Genomic DNA, 26,223 nt, shown 5'->3' on the forward strand with positions numbered 1-26,223 from the left:
CGAACTGAAATGATTCCGCGTTAAGAATTGGAAATAAACTAACCATGCACTTTGTGCACAAAGTAACGTTTTCTTAAGTACTGAACTTTAAAAATATTCCATATACCCTCAAGAACACTTACAACTGCTCCAAATCAATATCAAGTGGGTCATAAAATGTTAAATGTATGCCCCATAAGCAAAACAATCCACCTAGGTCGTCACATAGCTAAGATAACAATTTGTAAGTAAAAAATTACGGGTGGGTCGAATTTTTTGGCGGCCAGGCGGAAATTTTACTGTTTACATTACATTACATTAACAGCCTGTAAATTTTCCACTGCTGGGCTAAGGCCTCCTCTCCCTTTGAGGAGAAAGTTTGGAGGATATTCCACCACGCTGCTCCAATGCGGGTTGGTGGATAAACATGTGGCAGAATTTCGTTGACATTAGACACATGCAGGTTTCCTCACGATGTTTTCCTTCACCGCCGAGCACGAGATGAATTATAAACACAAATTAAGCACATGAAAATTCAGTGGTGCTTGCCTGGGTTTGAACCCGTAATTATTGGTTAAGATGCACGCGTTCTAACCACTGGGCCATTTCAGCTCTCAATTTCTCAGTTGCACCAATTCGGCAATATTGCTAAGAAGTTGGGTTACGTACCATGAATTGGCCAGCATGCAGCCTGAATATTAATCTCATTGAGCATATTTGGGACAGTTGAAAAAAAGCTATATAATTATGCGAGAAATCCTGTACCCACAACAGAGGCAGCCAATAGGAACAGCGATTTCATACGAATGGAACAATATTCCGCAAGAACGTTTAATAACTGTAATCAGATCTATGCGGAACCGATTAGATCTGTCATAAGGGAACGCGGAGGCAATACACCTTATTAAAAAAAAAAACATGTGCTTCAACTTTTTTTTTACGACCAGTATTAATATAATGTTAATATTAATTTTAGTCATGTCAATCTTTGTTATTATTAAGAGTGGGTTTCATAATCACTTCATTATAACTTTCTTGTTAATATTTATTTGTTTCAATACGATTATTGTAATATATTAAATAAAAAATTACATGCTTTGTCAGTCTGTATTTAAATACATGCTAACAAACAGCTCGATTTCACGTATGAGTTTACAACGTTAATCACAGAGGCGCCACTAGCCTTTGTGCAGGTTGTCGGCAGGTCAATATTATTAACATATTTCATTTACGACTAATTCTGATATATTGTTTGAAATTTTTTTTAATGAAATTCATAGTGACAAGGTTTTAGAATTATCCTTATTTTTTAATATAAATATATTCTTGTAGTAAAGTATAGTTTAAACAAATTATGAGGGGAAATAATGTAGCTCGTACTAGAATAATTATAGGTTGAAGATTACCTACGCTTGCAAGGACACTCGGGCACCTCACTAACCGGTATTTAAAACAATTTCAAATAGAATACAGATCTACGTTACAGCAATGACATTAACTACGATATGATTGTATAATCGTAAAGGTACGGCTCTAATCGGTAAGGCTCTTTGATATGTACTTAATTGTAGTAAATCTAGAATTTTGATAATCGAACTAACGAACTTAATTCTGTATGTTACTTTTTTACGCTTTAACCACTGAACCAATTTAGATGAAATTTATGGAGATAGTTTGAGCCCCGTGGACGGACATAGGCAATTTTTTAAATGCAGCCCTCGAGGTTGTATAACACTCCACCCAAAGTTGTGCCGGAATACATATCTGCCTCTGCCAAACTATACAACTGGGTCGGCCCAACTTTGAGAAAGAGACTAAAAGAAGAATATGTTTGGGCTGGGCGGTATTCGGGAGTGTACGTCATATTTTTGAATGATCGATCCCACAGTTGCTTAAGACTAGGGTTTTTAATCGGTACGTCCTACATGTAGCGACTTACGGTGCTGAAACGTGAACATTTACTGTAGGATTGGTCCACAAATTCAAGGTCGCTCAGCGAGCAATGGAACGCGCGATGCTTGGGGTTTCGCTGGCCTGGTCTGGCCTGTCTTCGCTAGAGAACTAAAGGCACCCACACCGTGCGTGAATTAGCTCGCTGAATTGGTAGTGGACTGGTCATATGGAGTTATATGGAGGTTATATGGAGTGGACATCAAATCTGTAACTGTTTATCTGTTAATGGTGTAGAGAAATAAAAATAAATTAATAAAATATTTAGAAAAAAACTTAAGTAAATAATTACAGGTTATATATATTATATATATTCATAACCAAACAACAACACTCAGTATTGTTGTGTTCCGGTTAGAAGGGTGATTAAGCCAATGTAACTACAGACACAAGGGAAATAACATAATAGATTCTAAAATTAGTAGTGCAGTGAAAATTTAAGGGATGGTTAATATTTCTTATAATGTCAGGGTCTATATCGTTATTCTATATGTAAATCCGTATCACTTAACATCTTACTAGGAAAAAAAGCGGCGGTTGTACTGAGGCGAATATATTTAAGTATATTACATACTGAAACAAAAACAAGTTTTATCTCGATCTGTTACATGTATGTACCATGTATGGCCGACAACTCAATTGAATTAAAAAAAACCTACTAACACCATTTTATGTATTTGAAATCATTTTGCCTGAATTAAAATTCGAAGATATTTGAATTTATTGAATCCTTTGTCATTTGTTTAAAAAAGAGAAAAAACGTCACGTATTTTAGTACGAGTACTAGCATTAAGTAACCTCGAGCTTTGCTGAGTACGAGCAAAGTTATCGTTTGGCGAGATATCGATTGTGCGATGTTTATTTTAACTAGGACAGAATGTGGAAGTGCTTAACCATAGTAGACAAAATATTTATTTTTTATACAAATAATTTAGACCTATTAATAATATATTAAGCGTATATAATACATTAAAAGTAAGTTTTTATGACATAAATTGAACGAATTAATAATATTAAATACATAAATAAAGAATAAAAGTACATAAGTAAAAATGCAATGCAGAAAAAAAAATCGGATATACGTTAAAAAGTAGATTCTGAAAAATGGTTACAAATTAATGAACGAGTACGAATTGTTAAAATTATCTATCATCATTCATTGTAAGCAGACTTTTTAATGTATTCTGAATCCTGTTGAGCAAGAACTGAGAACTCAACACTTGAATTAAACACAACTAATTTTTCAAGTGCTTAAGTTGTGTTTATAATAATTCGTCACATGTGTGGTAAGGAAAACAACTGAAGGAAATCTCCCACATATTTATCCCAATGGATCAGTTTGGTGGAGCCTACTCCTCAAAGATACAAGGACTTATCTGAGCAGTGGATTTGTTTACAGTCCATTTACTTAAATTGTAAAGCAATAGTTCCATCCGCTACCTGAAATTATCTCTAAACAAGCCGCAAAATTCACTTTAATGTTTTAAAGTGGGTGTCACGTCAAATGCAGGTAGCAGCAGAAAATCATATGGGCCATTATTGAAAAGTGGTTGATCAGTGGAACGGGAGCGTGATGTTAGAGTATGTAGATAAGAAACGCATACGATGCAAGGTGTTCTTGTTACTGCCCTCTGTAGAACGAGACCCAAGCGCCAAGACAAAAAATCTGTACTAATAAGCTGCAAGAGCGGTTTTGGTCCAGCAACAATATTTCAGGTAAAGAAATCGAAATATTAAGAAATGTAAACACCATGGCAGTAATGACATTATTGTCAAAGCAATTAAGGATTGAATAATTAGTTCGATCTAATTAAAAGCTTAGTGGGATAGTTATAATCGATAATTTATCGATCGGTAATGAATATAGTTATATTAAATTTGTCGAAAATAAAATTATACACCATCGTTTGATAAGACTTGACGTCATGTCGCCTATGATTCACATATGTATCTATGAATTCATATAAGTATTATATTTATTCATATAAAACTTATAGACAGACAAGCTTGTAAAATAATAAATATAAATACTTTATTTTCTATAATTAGTTGGACATAACAATGTTTTTAAGATGATTGGATGATTTAAACTGTAGTCTAGGCTATTTATTAAGGTTGCGAGGTAATCTCACACATTTATTTTAATAGACGTGTTTAGCAGTTATTAAATCATTTTCATGTTTTTTTTTATTTTCTCAATAGAAACACCCATTTATGTAATTAAAGCTTAAAAATATTATGTATATTAAAAATATTATACTAGTTGTGGAGTAATACAACCTTATCAAAACTCACAAGTTTGTTTTTTAGTAAGGAAACAAAATGTATAGAGATACATTAAATAAATCAATTAATTTAGGGACACATACAAATAAAGTTTGGACTTAGAAATAATACATAAAATAGAAAAGTGCAGAAAGAGCAAAAAAATTAAAAAAATTATCGCAGTTTCTAAACGTTGTTGTAATTTCATTTGTAAAAAAAGTAAACATTTTTCATACTAAACTAATGCTTCATATAAACCATTTTAGAACTTATACCATTGTTGGTGTGAAAAATATTGTAATTGTCACAATTTAAACTTTTTCGATAGTGTTCTTAAGACACATCTTATATTATATTTTTTATAAATTATATAATTATAAAAATCGGAATCTTTAAAAATTATAATCTGCCTACCAGTTTCTTATACATCGATGTAATCCTTAACATAGAAATACACATATAGACGTATTTTTCTCCTTTATTTATCATCGTTGTTTTTTTTTCATTTCTGGGCCAACATGTGTCTATCTTCCGCCACATAAGATACACCTTATTTTTTACGACTTGACAAAGTTAAAAAATAAATAAATAAGTACATCCTTCTTGGGGTAGGATATTCTAATCTATAATAAAATTCCGCAGATTATTTTACATTTGCCTAGAGTTATATTTAAAACTTATGCAATTTTTTTTAATAAAAATGGCATAGGTAATAATACCTATGCCATATTTTTACTTTACTTTTAATTACTCTACAGGATTACATGTAAATTATTTTTTGGTTGAAAAATAATTTTTTGCCGGTTCTTCTCGATAGAATCAACATAGCGAATCATCGGTAGCTTGATATAAAGTTAACCTTGTAAAATGACTTGATTCAAAAGTTGAATCAAGTCATTTCACAAGGTTAACTTTCAGTAGCCTGCTTGAATAAAGTATATTTTAAGTTGTAGTAAGTAAATTTATATATAATTTTCGTAAGGACTAAAAATATTTTATTATTCTATTTATATTTCTGAATAAATCTGCTTCCGGCATTAAAAATCACACACTCAAGTCATTGTTAAACAAAAAATTTGTATATATACCCGAAAATTAAATTAAGTAATACGTATTATTTAATGTGCGATCGTCCACAGATGCCAATGTTAATAAGTCATTCGATATCAAAATATCGAAACGGAAGGTCTACGTTATTTTGAACCATCTGTATATATCACACGAAAAGTTAAGCTGATAACGCCACTTAACATTTAGTCGACGGCGAGTCACCCGACCGACACATGGCGTCTAAAGATTTCCCGGTGAAATTCGCCGGTGAAACTTACGACTTAAATAAATTTCTAAAAGACCACCCTGGCGGTGTTAATACACTGGAAAGGTATAGAGGGAGGTCCATAGCTGGCGTTATGAAGACATACGGCCACAGTGATAGTGCGTATCATATGTTGAGTGATTTTAAAGTGAAAAGTGCTGGCGATGGTAACTTGACAGGTGGTGTGAGTGAAAATGGAAGGATTATTACAAAGCCTGAAGCCGAGTGCGATGTTGATGAGATTGCCTTTTTAGAGGAATTAGAGGTAAGCAGCTATGTGAAAAAAAAATTATAAAATTTTGAAAAAAAAATCTAGTGAATTATTTTAACATCTAATTATTTAATTTATTTTGGCGTTATATATGGCGTGACATGAAATAATTAATAATTATTTAATTACATACAATGAAACTTCTTTTTTTAGTTTCACCGTTGATTAGTTCACGCTAAATAGTGTTTGGCTGTTGGGTCTCGTTAATTATTTAATTAAAATCGAATTATTATAAAAATTACAATTATTATAAAAATATAAGTAACGGATTTAATTCATTGATCGTGAATAGGCCTTGTGTACATATTCCTAACATTGCAGCCACACCGGCGCCGGACTGAAGCAATGTGCATACATACATCAGAACATAATTTCAGACGCACCTCTGCGTATAAACCTGAATTAAATATTGAGGCAGATTTATATATTTAAATAGTTGTAGCATTATGCTACAACTATTTAAATACTAATTCTCTCAACAATATCAATTTATTCAAAATAAAATATACGAAACACAGTGTTATACATTGTTAAATATCCTATTATTAATTAACAATTGATTTAATATTTTATTTTATATTTGCGATTTAACGAATGCTGGTAGCATTCTTGCCACCATTCCACGCGGTCATTATTTATATATTAACCATTTTTAATTGTTATTTGTATTTAGTTAAGGAGTTAATTTTAATAATTCTTATTGAAATAAAAAAATATATAGTCTGACATAAATTATAATTTATTCAATACAATTCATTTTTTATACAATACACACAAAAATCAAGACCTGAATTTGGCTAGACTGTGTCTTAAATGATATTTTTTTTTATTATTATTATACTGCAGTAGAACATTGAATTTTGTACCGCGGCGGTCTGATTTGAGGAGTGAGTGAGGTTAGTGTAATTGTAGAGGCTAGGTACCTGTATAATTACACTTGCATCTAAGATATTTGGCGAAATTACTTCGCTGTTACCGCTTACGATCAGGTTTCCTATTTGCTCGTTTGCGAAATAAAATTGAAACACACACGTGATCCGCACCGGTGCGGCACTGGCATATACACTAAGCCTTAATTAAAGTAATTTAACTGCTTTTGGTGTCATGTACACGAAGCCTTAATTTAACTAATATTACCGTTTCAGGTACGGAGATAAAACTCTGATAAGGAAATTCAATTATCAGATTAAATTGACAAATTAATACTTAATATTGAATTTGTAGTTATTGTGTTATTTATTGTTATTTATCTAATCAAGGTAAGTTCGATAAAATGAAAAATCCTCCAACTTCCAATTAACGACTATATTTTTATAACGATTACGTAAATACCTAAGCATATATTCATATAATATATTCATATTTATTAGTAAAGAATATAAAACCAGCTTAGAAAGAAACGCCTTAGGCCTGAGAAGAACCGGCGAAACAAACTATTTTCTGCGTAACATGGAAAAGCTTTACTATAAAGATCTTTTTGCTGTTGATGTGTCTGTGACTAACTGCTAACTTACATTTTCACCCGCTGATGGAAGATCCACCGAGACAGGAGTGGAGTGTTTTTTTTCCGCTCTATTTTAAAGGATCAAGTCTACTCAGCCTGCCCGTAGTACAGCCGCTGTCTTAGCTACCTATGTTAGGACTATGTGTCAGGAGGAATATGTCAAATCAGTAAAAAGAAGTAAATTGTCTATTGGAAAATTTTATTGTCTTTGATTATTTTTATCTTTATTTTCCAATGTTATCAGTCGACCATCTGTACCGACATTGTATCTATTTGAACTAATTGAAATACGTTAATATACTAGTAGTACTAGTTTAATGATTAAGCTTTATATGTAACATTGAAGCGTCAATAAGGCAATGGTTGGCAATAAAAATCTGTCATAGCTAATATGTCTGCAAAATACTTTCTGAAAGCTCGTAAAAGAGTAAATTCTGCGCTTGTACTCTCTGTAGTATAATCGTGCTACCCGTCCAAATGGAATGTGTACTTCTTTAAGTCCCACTATAAGTAAATAATTTTAATTTACTACATCATTACATATATTTTAATGATTAATTAATTATTTTCCGCATAGATAGTACGATAGCCATTACTATACTATTTATACGGTTCACTTGCTTTTATTCAATTCGAGTCGCAGTGTGTAAAGTAAAATATTGACTTTACGTTCAATACGTATAATTTATAAAAGGGCTACGAGAGTGAAGTACAGAAAAAAAATGTTTACCAGGATAAGAGCAATATTACATTAAAAGTATAAGCTGTTACAACCAAAAGAGGGTTAAAGATGAATTAAACAACTTTGACATTGAATTGACGCCATATCATTGGTCGAGATCTAGAATAATCTATGATTCATTATGTATTCACGAAAAAAATGTGATTTTTATGTCGGCGAAGTTGTTATCGGAACTTTGGAAACAAAGTGTAAATACTTACTTATATGGAATAGTGTTATATTTTATAAATAAAGGGTCAACATAAATTGGTCAAGAAGCGCATTGAATATATGTAAACCTAAGGTTTGTTTATCTTTTCTCCTCTATCTATTTTAATAGGTGATTGGATAGAAATATGGGTATTCCATTTAGGTACAAATTTACAGTATTTGCTTAGTTTGTGACCTATTTATTAATTTCCATTAAACAAATTTTTTTTCAATACTATAAAAGTATAGCATAGGTAGGCGGACGGGCAAATAAGTCACCTGAAGATATATAGTCACCACCGCTCATACACATAGCTCAGTGAGAAATATTAAACATTCCTTACAATGCAAATGCGCCACCAACTTTGGGCGCTAAGATGTTATGTCCCTTGTGTCTGTAGTTACACTGGCTCACTCACCCTTCAAACCGGCACGCAACAAAGTGGGTGGTACCTACCCATAGAAAATTAGGTATAAAGGTCAATAGCCATCCGATTTTTTTTGTTTGTAACAAAAAAAAATCGGATGATTATTGACAAAATTATTTATGAGGTTGAAGACTTAAGGCACGATGACTGAATTTAGCAACGCAATTATGTAAGATAAAACATTTCTGACGCAAAAATGATTGACTTAATAAACAAAAAAGTTTTAACGGGAAGTAGTTGGAAAGGAGCAGAGATTGACATCAGTAGTCATCAAAAAAACCTACATAATTCAGCCTTCTAAGATTTACTCTTGCGTCACAAGAGGCTGAATTCGATTTGCATTTTCTTATTATAAAATAACAAGATTGTTAATGTTTTTGGTCTTTCTGTCGGACTTATGAGGCTTATAGAATAATTAATATTCGGGATACGACTGTGTAATTTTTGTTCAGTTTAGCTTGACCTTCAATTCTTGTTTTCTTAACATGTCATAATATATTGACGAAGACGATTGATCTATATAGTCGAAGTAACAAAGTTGATTAAACTTTGATAACAACATAAACATGAGGCATTTCTACGTGTATTTTCTAATCTTACTAACATTACAAGATGTAAACAAACAAAATGTATTAATTTTTATAATAGAAAAGTTCCTCAATGACATAATATTTTATTATAAAATCCTGTCTGCGATATTTTCAAAAATATGAAAACTATATCACACTGGGTTCGAAGACTATAAATCTTTCATAGTATCACCTACTGAAAACCTACTAGCTATTAATCAGAGGTAAGAAAGGTAATCAATAAAAAAGTGGACACGCGATGGAAAAAAATCCTAATTATACCATCGACGGCAATTTCTTTATTTGACTTTTTAATGTCTCCGTATATTTGTATATTGTTATGTTTAGCGCCGATTACGCGGTGTGAGCTTAGGTCATGGCTGATGCATACGAATGTCCTTAATTATGAAGGTAAGCATCGCATTGACATGCCACGAAATAAAATCGATTATTCTTTTGATAGTCAAGTAACGAAACGAACAAATTCACTTATGACGTCGTAAATAATAAAATTCAAACTTGACCAAAGTTGGTAGTAATTAGTAATTACGCCTGTTCCGTGTGTGAAAGTGAATATCTCGTAAAACCTGCGGTGATGTGCCTGCACGTGATCTGGACGGCAGATTGCTATCACACTGGATTATCAGACTTGCGAACACATTTGAACACTATAATATGTCTTGCACAGTTTGCTAGTTTCCAAACGTAATGGCTGCTGTGATAAAACTAAGATCAACACTTTTTTATTAAGTATGATATGACCCTTTTTATAAATAAACTAATTGAAGTTAACGGCTGACTAATGGCGTAATTCTTTCTGTATACCAATATTACTATAAGCGTGTAAAAAAATTAAATTATATTTTTATACCATTATTGGTTTGCAAATTCTTATAAATGGTAATCTTTATAACGAGGGCTAGGCACTATTGGTTATAGAACTTATGAGTTATAGCTGATAGGGTTGGATAACGTGACAAATTTGCGGCGTAATTTGTAGTTTGCTCTGTTAATCTATTATATCCATTTATAAAAGTTTGAATGAATACTACTTTAATTCTCAAAATCAGAATGCATTTTATTCAAGTAGATATTTGAATAATCATTTCATACTAGTATAAATTAATATTAAGCCTTATTTAATTGTTGGTGTGATTCAAAGGCTTAATTTGTTTAATAAATTGTAAACAATTTGTTAGGCTGAGTCATAATTTTGTTATCAGATAATTACTGATGGACATATTTACTTAATATATTTGTAATTATTAATATTATTAAAATTAAATAAAAATATATTTTTTTTTTAGTTTAGCAATAGATTTAAGCCCTTTTATAGATTAAATTTTTCGCTAGGTTATTGGTATTTAAAAAGAAACAACATAATTACGTTGGTATATTATATATATATTTTCATGTATATGTATTATCCTTTGTTTTAAAATGCTTACAATTGTCAAAATCAAAATGTACTTTTTTCAAGAAGCTATAAACTTTTGTATCAAGCTACCACTGGTTCGGAATATAGATTCTACCAAGAAGATCCGGGAACACCTCAGTGACAGATAATTTTTTAATCAAAAACTATTTACATGTAATAATAACGTACAATTATTTATAAATCCTGTATGCTAAACTTTTCTACTATTTATTAGAAGTACTAAATCTCGCCGAGCGTACAAAATGTTTGTCTAACAAAAATAATCGTCAAACAATATCCGAAAGCGTGCGATTATCAAAGATATATTTATATAATAATTTCTTCGAAGAAATTGTTCGCAGTAAGACCGTGCAAGTTTTATTAGGACAGTTTAATTACAAGTTTACAGACACACGGGACTTAACATAATTAAAACTAAAGTCGGCGGCCATCGATAAGTATAGAACTAGATATGGCCAGCACCTACTTCACTCGTCTTAAAAAATTGCAATGCAATAAATCGTAAGTTTTTTTTAAGCCATAGATATTATGCATCGTATCGCTGTAGTTACCTGAAAGTTCTAGTTGATTTCTTGTCAATTCTTCTATAGTGATTATGTAACAATGAAATCCTGCTTATTTAATTGTCCATTAAGGCATTTAATTATAATGAAAGTCATACATTTTTGTGGTACCGAGGGTTGTACGTTAGCGGTTGGAATGCGTAAACCTTTACCGAAGTCTTCAGATTCGGGAGTGTCTGCTTAGTTTTATGATTAACATTGAAGGAAAATTTCCTGAGATAACCTGCACGTGTCGTATGAAAATCAGCTACATGCTCAACCCACATTGGAGTACCTTGGTCGAATAAGCTCCTTCTCAAAAGGGACCTCCCTCAGCCCAGCTGTAGGTCATTTACAGTCTGACACATAACATACACGAAAAAAAAAAAACTAGACCGACGTTTATAAAATATTTATGTTTAATCAATAAATTAATCGCTAGCGCCAAAGCAAGGCTAATCTGAATTATATAGTGCCGACTTGTGATCGTTGAGTCTAAAATACCTACTCGTAAAAAGCAATATTGAACGTCGCTTTCAAGCTACAATTGTTTAATTCTTTATCGAATAGAAATTGAAGTGTGTTTTGAAATGTTTGACTTGACGAATGAATGAGCTTTTGAAGGTATACACTTCACACTTATTTAAATGAGTTTAGTTTAGTTATGAGTTTCGTTATTAATATTTATTTTAAGTAGTTTTGAGGATTTGAATTTTACGTATGAATCGAAGCGTGTTAAGCAATATAATAACTAAAGTAATTGTAAAATACAATTTATTATTCAAAATGATATTGATTTGTCTAAAAAATATATCTTTTTTATGTAGTAAGTATGTGGATGGACCATCTAATGCTAAATGGTCATAACTGCCTATAGACACTTTTGCTGTAAGAAATAAAAACCATTCCTTTCCACCTTGGGAGTTAAGATGTCCCTTATGCCTATACTGGCTGACTCATCCTTTAAACACAATAATACTAAGTATTGCTGTTTGACGGTAGAATATTTGATGATAGAGAATTGAAATGTGACATAAATGGTATCTTAAACATAATATAATATTTTTGTGATATTGTTTGCGTAAAAGTTCGTACAAATACATTGCAATAGTGGAATTATCAATTCGGCATCAACCACTGTCCCATCGACTATCGATATAGTCATAAAAATTGTTTCGAAAACGAAGAACAAAAATACTGTGCTATACATACTAAAATACCGTTATATTATCGATAGGATAAGAAATGTTAACACCATGATAAATTCGGTACTATTATCTATACTTATCTTGATATTTCATAAAGTTGAAGAGTTTTTTTCAGCGCGTTATATATTCCTGAGTCTACGAGTCCGACTTCAGGTAAACTTTTTGTACTTACTAATGTTACTCATTTATTGAGATGTAAATTATATATTTTAGAGAACTATCTATATATACTATAAATGCGAAAGTAACTTTGTCTCTCTATTTGTTGTTCCCGGAAAAACACAAAAAAAACTCATTAAAACTTTTTCCAAGAAGAAAATCCTGTATGCCAAAGTGATCAGTCAAACAGTATCGAATATATTAATGTCAAATAGATATCTATTTTTATCTATGGTAATATTATAAATGCGAAAGTAACTCGGCCTGCCCGTCTGTCTGTCTGGCTGGGTGTTGCTCTTTCACGGTCAAAACATTGAACCGAATTCGATTAAATTTGGTATGAAGTAACCTTGAACTCCAAGGAAAAACATAGGCTACTTTTGATTCCTAGCACCTGAAGACCAACTCCTCAAAAGCAAGCTAATCCGCCGGCGGCATCTAGTAAACTATATTATTACTCTACAACCCACGTGGGCAGCACCAATGACGGGAGGAAATACTAGGCGAATTGATAAGCTCGTATTGATAAAAAAAAACGAGAGGTGTCGTGGAGCACCCGGTTGGGACGAAGTTGATTCGTTATATATATGTATTAAGAAACAGACACAATTAAATATATTATGTTTGTAACGCAATGTTTCAGAATTATTAAATGATACGAAATAAAATGCTATTAAAATCCTGTGTGAATTAAATATAACATTTATTTATTTACATATGAATTATTATCATGAAGTCCTTAATTATATGCAAATAAAAATTTTAAATCAGTTATTGTACAAATTATGATGACCAGCAAGCACCATTCAATTATCATGTGCTTAATTTGTGCTCGGCGGTGAAGGAATAGTCGTGAGGAAATCTGACTCCAATTTCAATGATTCTGATTTCAATTCAATTCCTGTTACACTGGCTCACTCACCCTTAAAACCGGAACACAACAATACTAAGTTTTATTTGATAATACTTGAGCTTGTATAAAATAACTACTAAGGAAAAAATAAATACAATATAAATAAAGAAGTTACTGAACTATTCTGTATTTGCCCATTCTTATAATCTTATTAAAATATATCCTTTTTAATATTACAAGGAGTTATGTTAGTTTAAGAATTTCAAGTATATTGGGAGTAATCCTCTCAGAATTTAGACAGATCCGTTAATATTTCAAGTGCTACGTGCGGCTGTGCTCGTAGTGTTGATAAGCGATGGGATGTTGCAGCGTTATTACTTATTTATTTAATACAAACTAGCAAGCAGCAGTCACTCGATCACGCATCTGACCGACGAAAAAACTTATCACAATAAATTCACTACCGCTGGGTAGGTACCATAATTATACCCTTTGAAACCTTGAAAAGGAAAAAATCAGATCAAGGTCTTTCCAATGATACACAACTTAACAAAAAAAAACACTTAATAATATAAATACAGTAGAGACATTTTCCGTATATTTTCTTAATTATAGATTTATAATATATTGAAATAAAATAAGAGTTTATATCACCGTAAAATTGTAATTGCACCAAAGCGTTTATTTTTATTAAATTATCTTCATTGTTTTTTAACGTTTGGGTATTGTTATATCCTATATATTTATTTTATTATTAGTAAAAATATATATATACACAATGTAAAATGTAACCTAGTATAAAATGCACTCATCCATAAAAGGGAGAGAGATTATAGTCAAACTCTCGAAGGAATAATAAATAACACATAATATACAGGCAGACATATAAAATCTTTAAAAAAAACAATATATAATTAAAATAGAATTTAATATACTTAGTTATATGATACATTACATGTGTATACACAATACACTTAAATATATCCTGTGTTTACATATATATACTGATAACGTATAAACTAAGATAGAGAAGATGATCTGTCAACTTTTTATCAAGGTGAAATTACTTTTAATTGCATTTATAAAATAGTTTTATGTCAGCCAACTATTAACAGAGTTTCTTGAGGTTTTACATGGGATTCTTCAGGTTTTCGTCCTGTAAAACATTTTTTAATTGCTATAGAACAAGAATAATTTCATTGACAAAGATATCATCGTGCTCAGTACTTATAAAACTAAGTGTTTGCGTTAAAAAGTTGGGGAAATTGAATCTTATCAAATACAAAGTATGGTTCCGAGGGAATTTATTAGGATTCAGGGATTTGAACCTAAACTTACGAGTTATGTTAGATAAATAAATATATTTTTGTTCCAATAACTCCTATAACATGTTTATTTAGAAAGACATCCGGCATAGGCACTTTACTCATACCCTTGGGTATAGTCTCGAAAACATATATACCACCTTATCGTAGTAAGATAATTTCTCCGACAATTATTTTATTTATTAAATAATTGGGAATATTCCTAATAAATAACTCTTTTAAATCGTATATATTTTAATTTTTTAATAGAACGTGTTCGTAAATAAATATTTATTTATTTATACTGCATTGTACTCCAATTAACAAAATATTCCCATAGGTACACAATCAATTACGGAATTCACGAAGTACTATATGTAGAGCTTTTATTTTAAATCATAATCGTTTCTTGATTTATATGAAGTATTCGATAAATTGTTAATAAATATAAACGGTCAAAGGATTTTTTGGACTTGTAGTCGTCAAACTGAGTCCGCCCTCAACGAGTTCATACAAAGCGAGTATTGTTTGATAACGAACTGGGTGCGGCATTCGAGGCCCTAACTATAACTACGAGTGACGACTTTTAATTCGTTCTTTCTTAGCGTAAACATCGTTAGCACGGAATCTACGGGTGAATTAAAACGCAAGCGTGTATTATTGGTTGAGGTAATTAATATGGCAATGCAATTATGCAGAATTACAAATAAATTAGAGAATATATTTTGGGTGTTTTTGTTCATTTGTGTTAGAACAACTTTATTCGCAATAAGAAAATGGATCTTCATTAAAAAACAAGGTCTTCTCTAATGACAAAAGTGCTTGCACATTTTTCGACCGAATACAGGAATTCGAAATTTAACTTTTAAAATATATAGGAGGTACTAATTTGTAGAGTAGCTATTTTTAATTTTGATTTATAAGCACAGTCATATTCAAGGTTCAAAATTCACCTCTCCTCTTCTCAATAAAGACAGATAAGGGCTTCCTTTTTTGTCCGAAAGATGTATTTGGAATTTTCCATTTCTTCTACAATAAGGTTGAGTTTGTATATGTGATTCTTGGCCTAGTGCTGAACGATCCGCTAAACACTAGCGGTACTCTCTCTTTTTGTCTGATTTCTCTTTGTATTATAAGAATTAGCAAGGGGATAAAATGTTCACCTATTTTTGCACACACACTTGTGACCTATTAATATCTCATGCTCTATCCGGTAGCCTCAATAGCACATCAGCCTTATAAGTTGAGCTGCCACATACGAGTATCTGAAAAACTTGTTGTCTTTATTTGTTTTGTGCATTGTACAATTGTGACTTTTTGTTAACAAATATTTGGTGATGCCGTTAAGACGTAAAATTGACGAAATATTAATATATATTTTATTTATATAGACTGTCAAAGCTGAGAACGCGTCGAAAAAGAAGTATAATTTAAATAAACTTGATATAGAATTCCTTAAACAATAGTCCATTTTGAACATCGTGTGAACACCAAAAAGATAATAATAATTGCATTATTTTATCAATCTTATGTCGTATCTGCCAATTTAAGCGCAATTTAAAAAAACATCCAGACTGTTCCAACTATTATTGACTAATTAATTATAGATTGTGACTAATTTATACAAATAGCCGTTTAAGAGTGTACATTTGTATTCACAAGGATAAACGGATTAAAAACTGCGTATCTAATCTAATATCCCTAGATATTGTCCATAATATTATTTTATACGTTACCGATAACAATTGTATGATAAATTCTAGGAATTCTTAACCGAATATTTATACGAGTATTTAATGTTTTTTTTTCGGATGATATCTTATATAATCTTTTAAAATGATACACTCGAGTATATCGGGATTGATAAGATTACCGTTGACATTAGATTATTGTCAGAAGATGGTTAAATAAAAAATAAAAAAATCTTTAAGTCGTCTTTTGTTTTGATGGTACTTGTTATATTTTTAAGATACATGTCTATGTTAAAAAAAAGACAATTTAATTCGTGACGTGGAGTGACGATTATGACACGTGAAATTCAAAGGTATACTCGTACTTTGAATTTCACGTGTCAAATTCTACAATATGGTTGTATCATTATTGTTCCCGGATTACTATTTTTTGAAACGCACGATTTATCTGACTGTTAACATAATATTTAATACATTGTTAACGAGTTTATCTATCTGTCTTTTATGATTGTGCAATCAGAGTGAAATTTCTAAGCCGAATATATGTACGTGCAACGATACATATGTAACGTTGCACTTCTGTCACGTGTACTAAGTATGCAGCGTTCAATAATTATTTTATTTTATAAGACCGACTAAGTTTAATACTTAACACGTAAACTCTTAACGAAGATTCCGGCTAAAGTTTGAGCAGTGCTGAATTTTGATGTACTCAATTAGTGTTAATAATTTATCTCGTGCTCTGCAGGAAGGAAAACATCACGAAGAAATCTCGGATGAAAATCTGCTACATGGTAATCCATCAACTCATATTTGAATAGTACATGGTAGACAAAGCTCTAAAACTTCTCTCTAGGCTTAAGATCAGCGGTGGAATATTTATAGGCCGATAATCGTTTTGTTTTAAGAATTACACTGACGTTCAAGATGATATCGTAATATAATGTTAATAGTTTCGGTGTAGAGCGTGTGTTAAATATACTTATATACATCTTAATTGGGAAAATTACCTTGTACAGCTTATCATAACTTTATGCCCGAGGGGATCGAGACTATAGTTTTGAAATAAATTTCAAACTTGGTCGTCATCATACTCATTTTAATATCGTGAATAATAGTGTAGGGGAACTGACAGAGAACCGTGCAGGTTGGAGAAAACCCCCATACTTATCGCTTCAATCAAATAATCTCAACTCATATAAAAAAATCGAGGCAAATAACCAAGTGTGTCGAAAAACAAAGAGGTAAACGGACCTCTTCTTCATTATATTCCACTTGCGTGAAGTTTCGAATGTGGCCCTCGTGTCATTCTTATATTAGTCCCTTCAGTTCTCAAAAGAAGTGTACGTTAACTTAAGACGCTGTCTTCGTGTGCGTCCACAGGGACTGCGCACCACGCACGAGCACTTCTCTGAGCACATTACAAATCAATACAAATATCTGTCTATGAATCGAATTTGATGAAATTTTTGAATGTATTAGGCTACTTTTTTATGCTTATCACCTGATGTCTAACCCTTAAAACGTGAGAAAAGCCACGGACGACAATATGCTCGAGGATCCGTGTGCGTGGTGTGCCATTATTCCGAACATCTAAATCGTCGTTTCTAAATCGCCTGCATTAGATTTATAGGATTAAATAGTAATACACGCTAAGGAAGAGATCGCTCATTAGCAATAGTGTCGCCATTTGTAAACATCATATAGTGTTTTATTTGTTTGCTAAATACGTTTCGTCTCGGTGTGCAATAGAGTATTATTGTTGTAATACGAAGAGTACAAAGTTTGCGTGAATGATTTGTTCCTAATCTTTTGCAGAGTAGACTTGATTGGTCGAAGCCTATTCTGTCCCAGTTACACAAGATAGCGCCTCATTACCAGAAATGGGTAAACAGCGCCGTTTATAGAAAATGCCGGCTGTTCTCGAACCCCATGTTGGAGTATATGACGTTCACACCATGGTACGTCGTGCCTATTTTCTGGATACCAATAATCTTATACTTGGGATTATCACAGTACTTTGACTATGTTCAATGTGAAGGTTAGTATTAAGTATGTATGACGAGAAATTAATAGACTCACAAGAGTGAGAGACTCACCTGAAGATATTAATGTTAGAAATTAATCTTATATATATGTTAATCTACACAAAATTTCCTAATATACACCTCCAAACTATTCGAAGAAATAAGAATAAATAATATAACTAAGCTATTTGTCACAAAATTTCTTTAATCACATTGGAATATTAAGCACTACGATTTTAAAAGAACCTTCGGCTTCCTTTTGAAAAATATATTTTTTAATTATACGATACGCGCAAATAGCGATGCAACGCCTCTTTCGCCTACTAAATGACCGTTGGATGATACGTAGTGATTAACGGGCATGTGACACTTTACCAAAAATACAAAGAATAGGGTAATAAGGTTGCCATAAGGTATGTTTATCGGTAACGCCCAATCGAGCTAGGTTAACGACGTATATTAGCCTCTTAAGACAAATGGACGTATAGTATATAATTTATGATTTACGTTTTTAACGGAGATTTATTTGAAATAAAAAAAAAATTGTCGACTGCATTACTTTTTCTAATGAAATTTATAATTAAAAAATATCCGGTTAAAAAAGTTCTTAAAATGATGATTCAGTTGTCAGAATGATTCATGACAGTTATCGTTGTAACAGATAAAAAATGAACGATAAGGACAGAATTTTAGTCAGTAATGAATAAGTATCGAATAAAATGATTCCGCGTTCATTTTATCAATGATAAATACATTATATTATTACAATGACTAATACAACGCATTTATAAGCTTATTAATTTTTTAAAGAATTATATATAGTAATACTGTTTCACAATATGTTAAATAATCTTATCTTTCAGATTGTGAAGACCGTCATGTGACAAATCTTCAATTTATATGGCATCTAGTTTTTGGTTTCATCTTTTGGACATTTTTGGAGTATTCTCTCCACAGATGGGTGTTCCACTATGACCCTGGCTCATCAATTCGGATGATTCAAATGCATTTTCTAATCCACGGGATGCATCATAAGGTATACAAAGCAATAAGCTGGGGATAATTCTGCTAATGATTTATCACTTTAGCGTAAATCGCAATCGAATCGACACTTAATCGTTTCCCATTGGCTGTTTTCATATTCTAGTAACACAACGTTGGGGTTCGTTTAAAGTTGAATCGGGAATGTATAGTAACTGTCAAACATTAGTACAAATACTGTCTTAGTTCTTATGTTTCTACGTGGTTTTAACGCTTGATTTCAAAAGTATTTTATTGAGATTAATATATTCTTAAAATATTTTTACGGACTGGCTTTTTACTAGCATATAATGGCATTTCTTTACTAGTTTTCGATGCATAATCTTCGTTATTAGTAAACATTAATTGTTTTTTATTCATAATTTCGAGTTTGGTAGTTAAGGAAAATATCGTGGGGAAACCTGCATGTTGCGGATGAGAATCTGCGTCATATGTATTTGGTGAAGTTTGGGGGAATAATCTCTAAACCTTCTTGAATGGAGAGAGTCCAGTAATGGGACATTTACTTGCATCTTCGAAACTATAGGTAGGATTGGCTTAAAATTTAGCATACGTAGTGACGTAAGCTTCGTGACGTAGGCGCTACCTAATAAAAGATTTTTGCAAATTTTAACTGTAGGGGGTAATTGGAAGGGTATTATTGAATGTATTGTAATGTGTTTTTTTATTACAGGTTCCATTTGATGGACTGAGACAAGTATTTCCACCAATACCTGCCCTTGTGATTGTAATCACACTTGTGGCTCTTATTTGGCCCATATTCACTTATCCTCTTATTAAAGCAGTTGGGTCTCTTACGGGTAAGCAATTTATTTCAAGGCTCGTTTCTTTCGACTCATACTGGCTTCGAATGCCGTTGATGACCACATCGACGTCGCGTTTTGATATATAAATTATATGACCATATAATTGTTGTTTAATGATTCCTACCACTATTTTAATCACGCAAATTTTAACAGGTTATCTTATATATGACATGATACACTACTACGTGCACCACGGCTCCCCGAGCGATGGGACTTATTTCTACGCAATGAAACGGTACCACTCCAACCATCACTTCCTAAATCATGACAAAGGTAATGAGGCATTTTGTAAAATCTTTATTTAGTACATGAAGTAACACGAATAAAATTCAATGTATTACATTGTTATATTATTATTAACATCGTCGGCTTATGTAATATAGTCTTGATTACGGATAGTAAAACCTAAAACGAGGCGTAATTCATAAGGTACATACAGGTACATTCATAAGGTAGCCTACAAGCTCCTAGGGTAAATGAATGAACACAAAAATTAATAGTGTTTAAATAAAAAATGGAAACGACGATAGTCCTATGCTATAAGCAAAAACAATTATTTCAATAACTCTGGGTTAAAATTCAGTTGCAAATTTTGACCCAATAATAAACAAATAAAAATAATAACTTGTAATTTCTAACATTGAATAAAAGTATAATCAAATCTTGTTACCTTAAGTATTTAAAATAATATCAATGACACAAAATATTTTTATAAATAAGTGTTTTTCAAAAATTTCCCTTTATATTTTTTCTTTAATATTTTACGTGCTCTTTTGTTTAATATATGGCTCACTCACCCTTCAAACCTTAATACTTGTTGGTACAATATTTGATTAGTGAAATACAAGAATATAGTTTAAGTTTTAAGTACCTATAGACTTTTCATTACTATCAAAATTATCAATGGAAACAAATAAGCGTTTCATTTGTTTTTGTTGTAGAATATTAAAACAATTTTTTTTTTCAGCGTTCGGCATCAGCAGTAAATTATGGGATCATGTCTTCAAGACTATTGTGCAAGTTAAGAAATTGAATTTCGCTTTACGCTGGTAACTTACATTAGTGGTAGTAGAGGCATGGTGGGTATTTCCTAAGCGATTTACTATAAGAGAACAATCTTAAATTAAATCAATTTGTAGCGTCTCAACACGAAATAGCTTGTAAATAATTGTGTCTATAAAACTTATAAACATTGTAAAGCGACTTACACGATATTCCGTCTTATTCTTTCAAATGTGAAATTACCAATGACAGAAAGAGTGTAATCAATTTTAAATATTCACTCTTACAATCGCACTGGGTGCCAATTCTACTAAAAAAATGTCACATTATTGCAGTCGAATCGAAACGTATACGTTGCCGTTCAGCCGTTTTGCTATTCCACTAACAAAACCTAGTTCCGAAATATAATCGGGAACGTTTCGAAACTCATATAAATAAGTAGAATTGCTCTTCTGTAACGATTTGTTTACTTACTATTATTATTAGCCCAGGTTTATTTCTGTAAGGAATAGTCGGATCGGATAGAATCGGAAACGTATTATAACCGTTGTAATTTAGTAGAATTGACCCTCTGTTCGGTACGCTGTGTAGTGTATAAGTAAATAAGTAAAGCCGTGCAATAACCTCGTGTATAACACCGCCCTACTGATATATTTTTTTCGTTCGTCATATTTGTATCCATGCAAACATGTCCGTGCCTTTGGGGTATCTTATCTTTAATTTGTAATTGTTATTTCAGTGTGCCTGCAAGTTTATATTACTAGGTAGCATTACTATTTAAGGTTAAGAATTAATATACTTGTTTTTATAGTTCCATATAAACTCTCTGGATGTTATTTGGCATTTGGAATACATTATTTACTTTAAAAGTGATTATCAACATTAAAAAATATTATTCCTAGTGATTATATTTTTTAAGGAATTTATGAATTCATTTAAATATTCGTATTATTAAAACTGTGTCGAACCAAACTTTAATAGGTAATAAGTAGGTATAAATTTATGAACAAAATTAAGGGACCAAGATATTTTCCTTTCAATTAATGAATAAATAAATATATATCAAATACCCGTTTAGGTAATTCGTTGTTTTTAAACGTGTAACAAAATTTAAGAAATAAATACTAGACGGTTTTTATTTTTACGTTTGTTATGTAAACCTACCTACGTGAGAGTTATCCGTTCGTTCTGAATTTAATGAATTTATGTCGGTTAGAAAAGCAAAGTTTATAAAAGTATTTGTATTTGATTATTAGTTATGTCATTGATTCTAAACTTTGTTTACGATTATGGCTATACATTTAAAATTTATTGGGCAGAGCATATCAAAATACCAATGTAGAAAGAACACAATTACTTTATAATGTTGAAGGTAATTACGACATTACAGTCTTAAATGTAAGCACTTATTGACAAACAACACATTGGGCAAATAATTTTTTTTTTAAACGTTCTATTTTTAAAATATTAGATAATATAGTTCTTAACAATATGACATATAAATAAGTATGATTAATTGAATAACGTAGCGAAATCCCTACGAAAGTAATATTTATTTCACATATATAACTGTGTAGCTACAAATATGTCCAGCTGTGACAGGGTGTGTTATCTCGCGGTACTACGAATTGACGGTACACATGACGGTTCCATAGCGACGTTACACAAATAAGGCATGTAATTCAAGGCATATCCGGATGTGAAATCATTATCTTCAGTAACTTTCCTCGAGTTCTAATCACTCGGTCATTTCGACTGATTTAAGTGTATTATTAAGCTGTAACAAATTAGAAGGACGTTGTAGTAATAAAGAAACAACGGCTATTTATCCTTATTGCTTCTAACGATCTTTGTAATTGATGCAATGAGTTTGCATTTTTTTTTAATAGTACACAGGCAGATTGGAAACACTGCGGCTATTTTGTAACGGTACACTCGAAACACACCGCCTTAGGGCTGCTGTCGCAGCGTTATGTGTCCATAAACACGTTACAACCGACGTTGTGACGTTGTGACATCGCGTAACGTTGCGACGTCGTGTCTTGGAAATCACATCACGACATCGTAACATGTGACGTTAGACGGTACGACTTGGTTCAAACTATGCCGCAGCTATCTAGAATAATCTAATAAAAATCGAATGAAAATTGTAAGTCGACCTCGACGTTACACGACTTCGTAGTGTCACGTCACGACATCGTAACGTGTTTATGTACTGTAAGTAACAATATCGTGTAATATCAGATAGTGATATACGACATTGAACATTATAATTATAAAATTAAAATGATATACGTATTAAAATAGCTTATCACCGTAAGTCGGTTTTGAACATTTCACGAGTGATTTCTTTTAGAATAGAATGACTGATTTACAGTGACACCGTTTTACTTATCATTGTGATAGTTTAAAGTATTATCTGTTTACCTAGCACCTTATAGAATAAATAAAAATGGGTCAGTTTGTAGTGAGTAAGCAATATCCATAACTGGAATTGACCAGAACATTCCAGTTTTTAATTTTATCTATTATTCCCTTCTCCTTTTCTTCTTTGTAATATAATTGAGTATTTCTTAAATCAAAATCAAATGTATTTTATTCAAGTAAACTTCACAATGAAGCGTTTTTTAAACGTCAATATTAAAACACTACCACCGCCACCGGTACGGAAAGCAGCGTCCAGCCAGAAGAAACGGCAAGAAACTCGCATAGTTGCTTTCAAATAAACAGATTTACAACGTTGTTATTCACAATTAGTTTGTGATGGAAGTTTTTTTGACTAATAAATCTTATAACTTATTCATTAAAATAATACTTTTAATTAATAAGTTATAAGATTTATTGACTAATTTAGTCTTCATAAACTTTTTAATCTGTTAAATTAATCTTTTAAAGCTCCGTTAATTTCTTTTTATAAATAAATTTAATTGTATATATGTATATACCTGCAGGTCTGAAATATAATAATTGCTTTTAATATCATTGATATTACGTCTACTTCAATAATAAAACCTTATTATGTACATAGGAACTAACATCTGGTATGCGTCGTAGTGCCTTTAATTATTATTATTATTATTTTTTAAACAATTATTTTATAACACTAAATAGATTCTACATGATGGTGGTCCCAGAGACCTTCACGTAGCGTCTAGCATAACTTTATAAATTAACTCAATCTGATAAAAGGTTCAGAGACACGTACAAATAAATATATATTTTTATATGTAAAGATATATATTTATAAGCAATACATATACATACTTAGATTTGTGTAGATATACAAATCTAAGTGGGTTATCAAATTTAAAATACATCGCTATATATATTGTATAGATATATATGTTATTATTGTATTGCTTTTATTGTTCTAGTTTAGATTTAGTGTTCAAAGGCCTTATTTTGCATTTTCTTGTGTTATTTAATAATATCTAATCATACTATGGGCAGATCCTACTCTAATTATACTTATTACGACTAGTATAAATAAATGTTTATTTGTATATCAATAAAGTACAATTATTTTTTCAATATGTACATTATTTTTAAAATTTTTAATGATTCATTGCACAAACATTTGATATACATATATATCTTTCTATCTTAGATTTTTTTAACTAATTCTTTTATCAACTAATTTATCAGTTACTGATAAATAGAAATATCTTTAGTGATAACAACTTATGACGTATGAAGTGAGTGAAGAATGTATCTCGGTAGAGAAACCGAATACTTTTGTTTCTGTTAGTTTACATATATTTAAAATATAACTGGGAAACAATAAAATAAGTTAGACTTTTTATGTCACAATGCTTTATGATTAATTATGATACACTCTATAAAATAATTTAATTCTATGTCCGTTATCTAAATTTAATTACATTCGTATTATTATAAAAATATGTAGTAATTAACAGCCAGTCTGTGCTGCAAATATTATATTATAGTCTGTAACCTTTTTCAATAAATCTACATCAAGAATTTTTTTAATCTATATTTTCTTTTATACAAAATATTAGTACTTTACTTTTTAAATTAAAACATAGATATTTTATTTGTTTTTAAATTTTATTTATGTACCATCATTCAGTTATAAACATTTATAGATATATATAATAGTTAATAAATTATAATATATTTATTAATATAATGAATAACGTATCTTGCGTTGACTCGAAACTATTCGTCAATTATAAAGTAGATATTATAAAATAAAGGCTTGATTGATAAATAAAGCAAAACTACCTTTTACTTTTATATGTAATTGCTATTAGGAGATAGTGTAAAAATATATATATTTATTTCTTATTATATATAGAGCGTATTTTTTTACTTTTGATAAAGAATAAAGAATTCATGCAACGATCCTGGTAATATTTAGGCACAAGATAAGTGATAATATGTATGTATTAAGTAGCCAATAGTAAATTTTCATTTAAAATATGTATTACATTATTTACAACTTTTTTGACTATATACATATATCAGTGTATATGTGTTTATTTACTTCTCGTAAAAAGTGACGGTTAAAAAATGAATGTTGTGGGATATCCCTAAGAGATAGATATATACTACCACGGACGTTTTTGAACACCTTACTAATGTGTACAATACTGTAGTACGTTAGTATGATCTATCTCATAGGGTTCAGCCAGCGTTCGCAATGTAAGCCCAAAAAATGTATTAATTTACGACATCACTTCAGAAAACTCTAAAATTATCAGTGTGTCTGTACTACATTGTGCATGTATTATACATATAAACCTTCCTCTTGAATCAATCTATCTATTAAAAAAAAACACATCAAAATCCATATCTGTTACATAGGGACAGACAACGGTAAGCGACTTTGTTTTATGCTATGTAATGATATATCACACCATTAAAAATTGGACGTTTCTTTCTACGTCAAAACACTCGATTAGACACTTTCCCTTAAT

At 31.0% G+C, this 26,223-nt stretch overlaps 1 protein-coding gene across 1 annotated transcript; it reads left to right on the plus strand.

Moving 5' to 3' along the window:
• Nucleotides 1-5,477: 5,477 nt before the first annotated feature.
• LOC125067394 (dihydroceramide fatty acyl 2-hydroxylase FAH2) lies at nt 5,478-21,657 on the plus strand. The gene is made up of 6 exons (XM_047675971.1): nt 5,478-5,774; nt 18,226-18,448; nt 19,298-19,470; nt 20,149-20,275; nt 20,435-20,554; nt 21,249-21,657. The coding sequence occupies exons 1-6, from the start codon at nt 5,478-5,480 to the stop codon at nt 21,332-21,334; spliced, it is 1,026 nt and encodes a 341-aa protein (XP_047531927.1). The 3' UTR covers nt 21,335-21,657.
• The last annotated feature ends 4,566 nt before the right edge of the window (nt 21,658-26,223 follow it).

This window comes from Vanessa atalanta, chromosome 11 (genome assembly GCF_905147765.1).
Source record: "Vanessa atalanta chromosome 11, ilVanAtal1.2, whole genome shotgun sequence".
In the NCBI taxonomy this organism is placed as follows: domain Eukaryota; kingdom Metazoa; phylum Arthropoda; class Insecta; order Lepidoptera; family Nymphalidae; genus Vanessa; species Vanessa atalanta.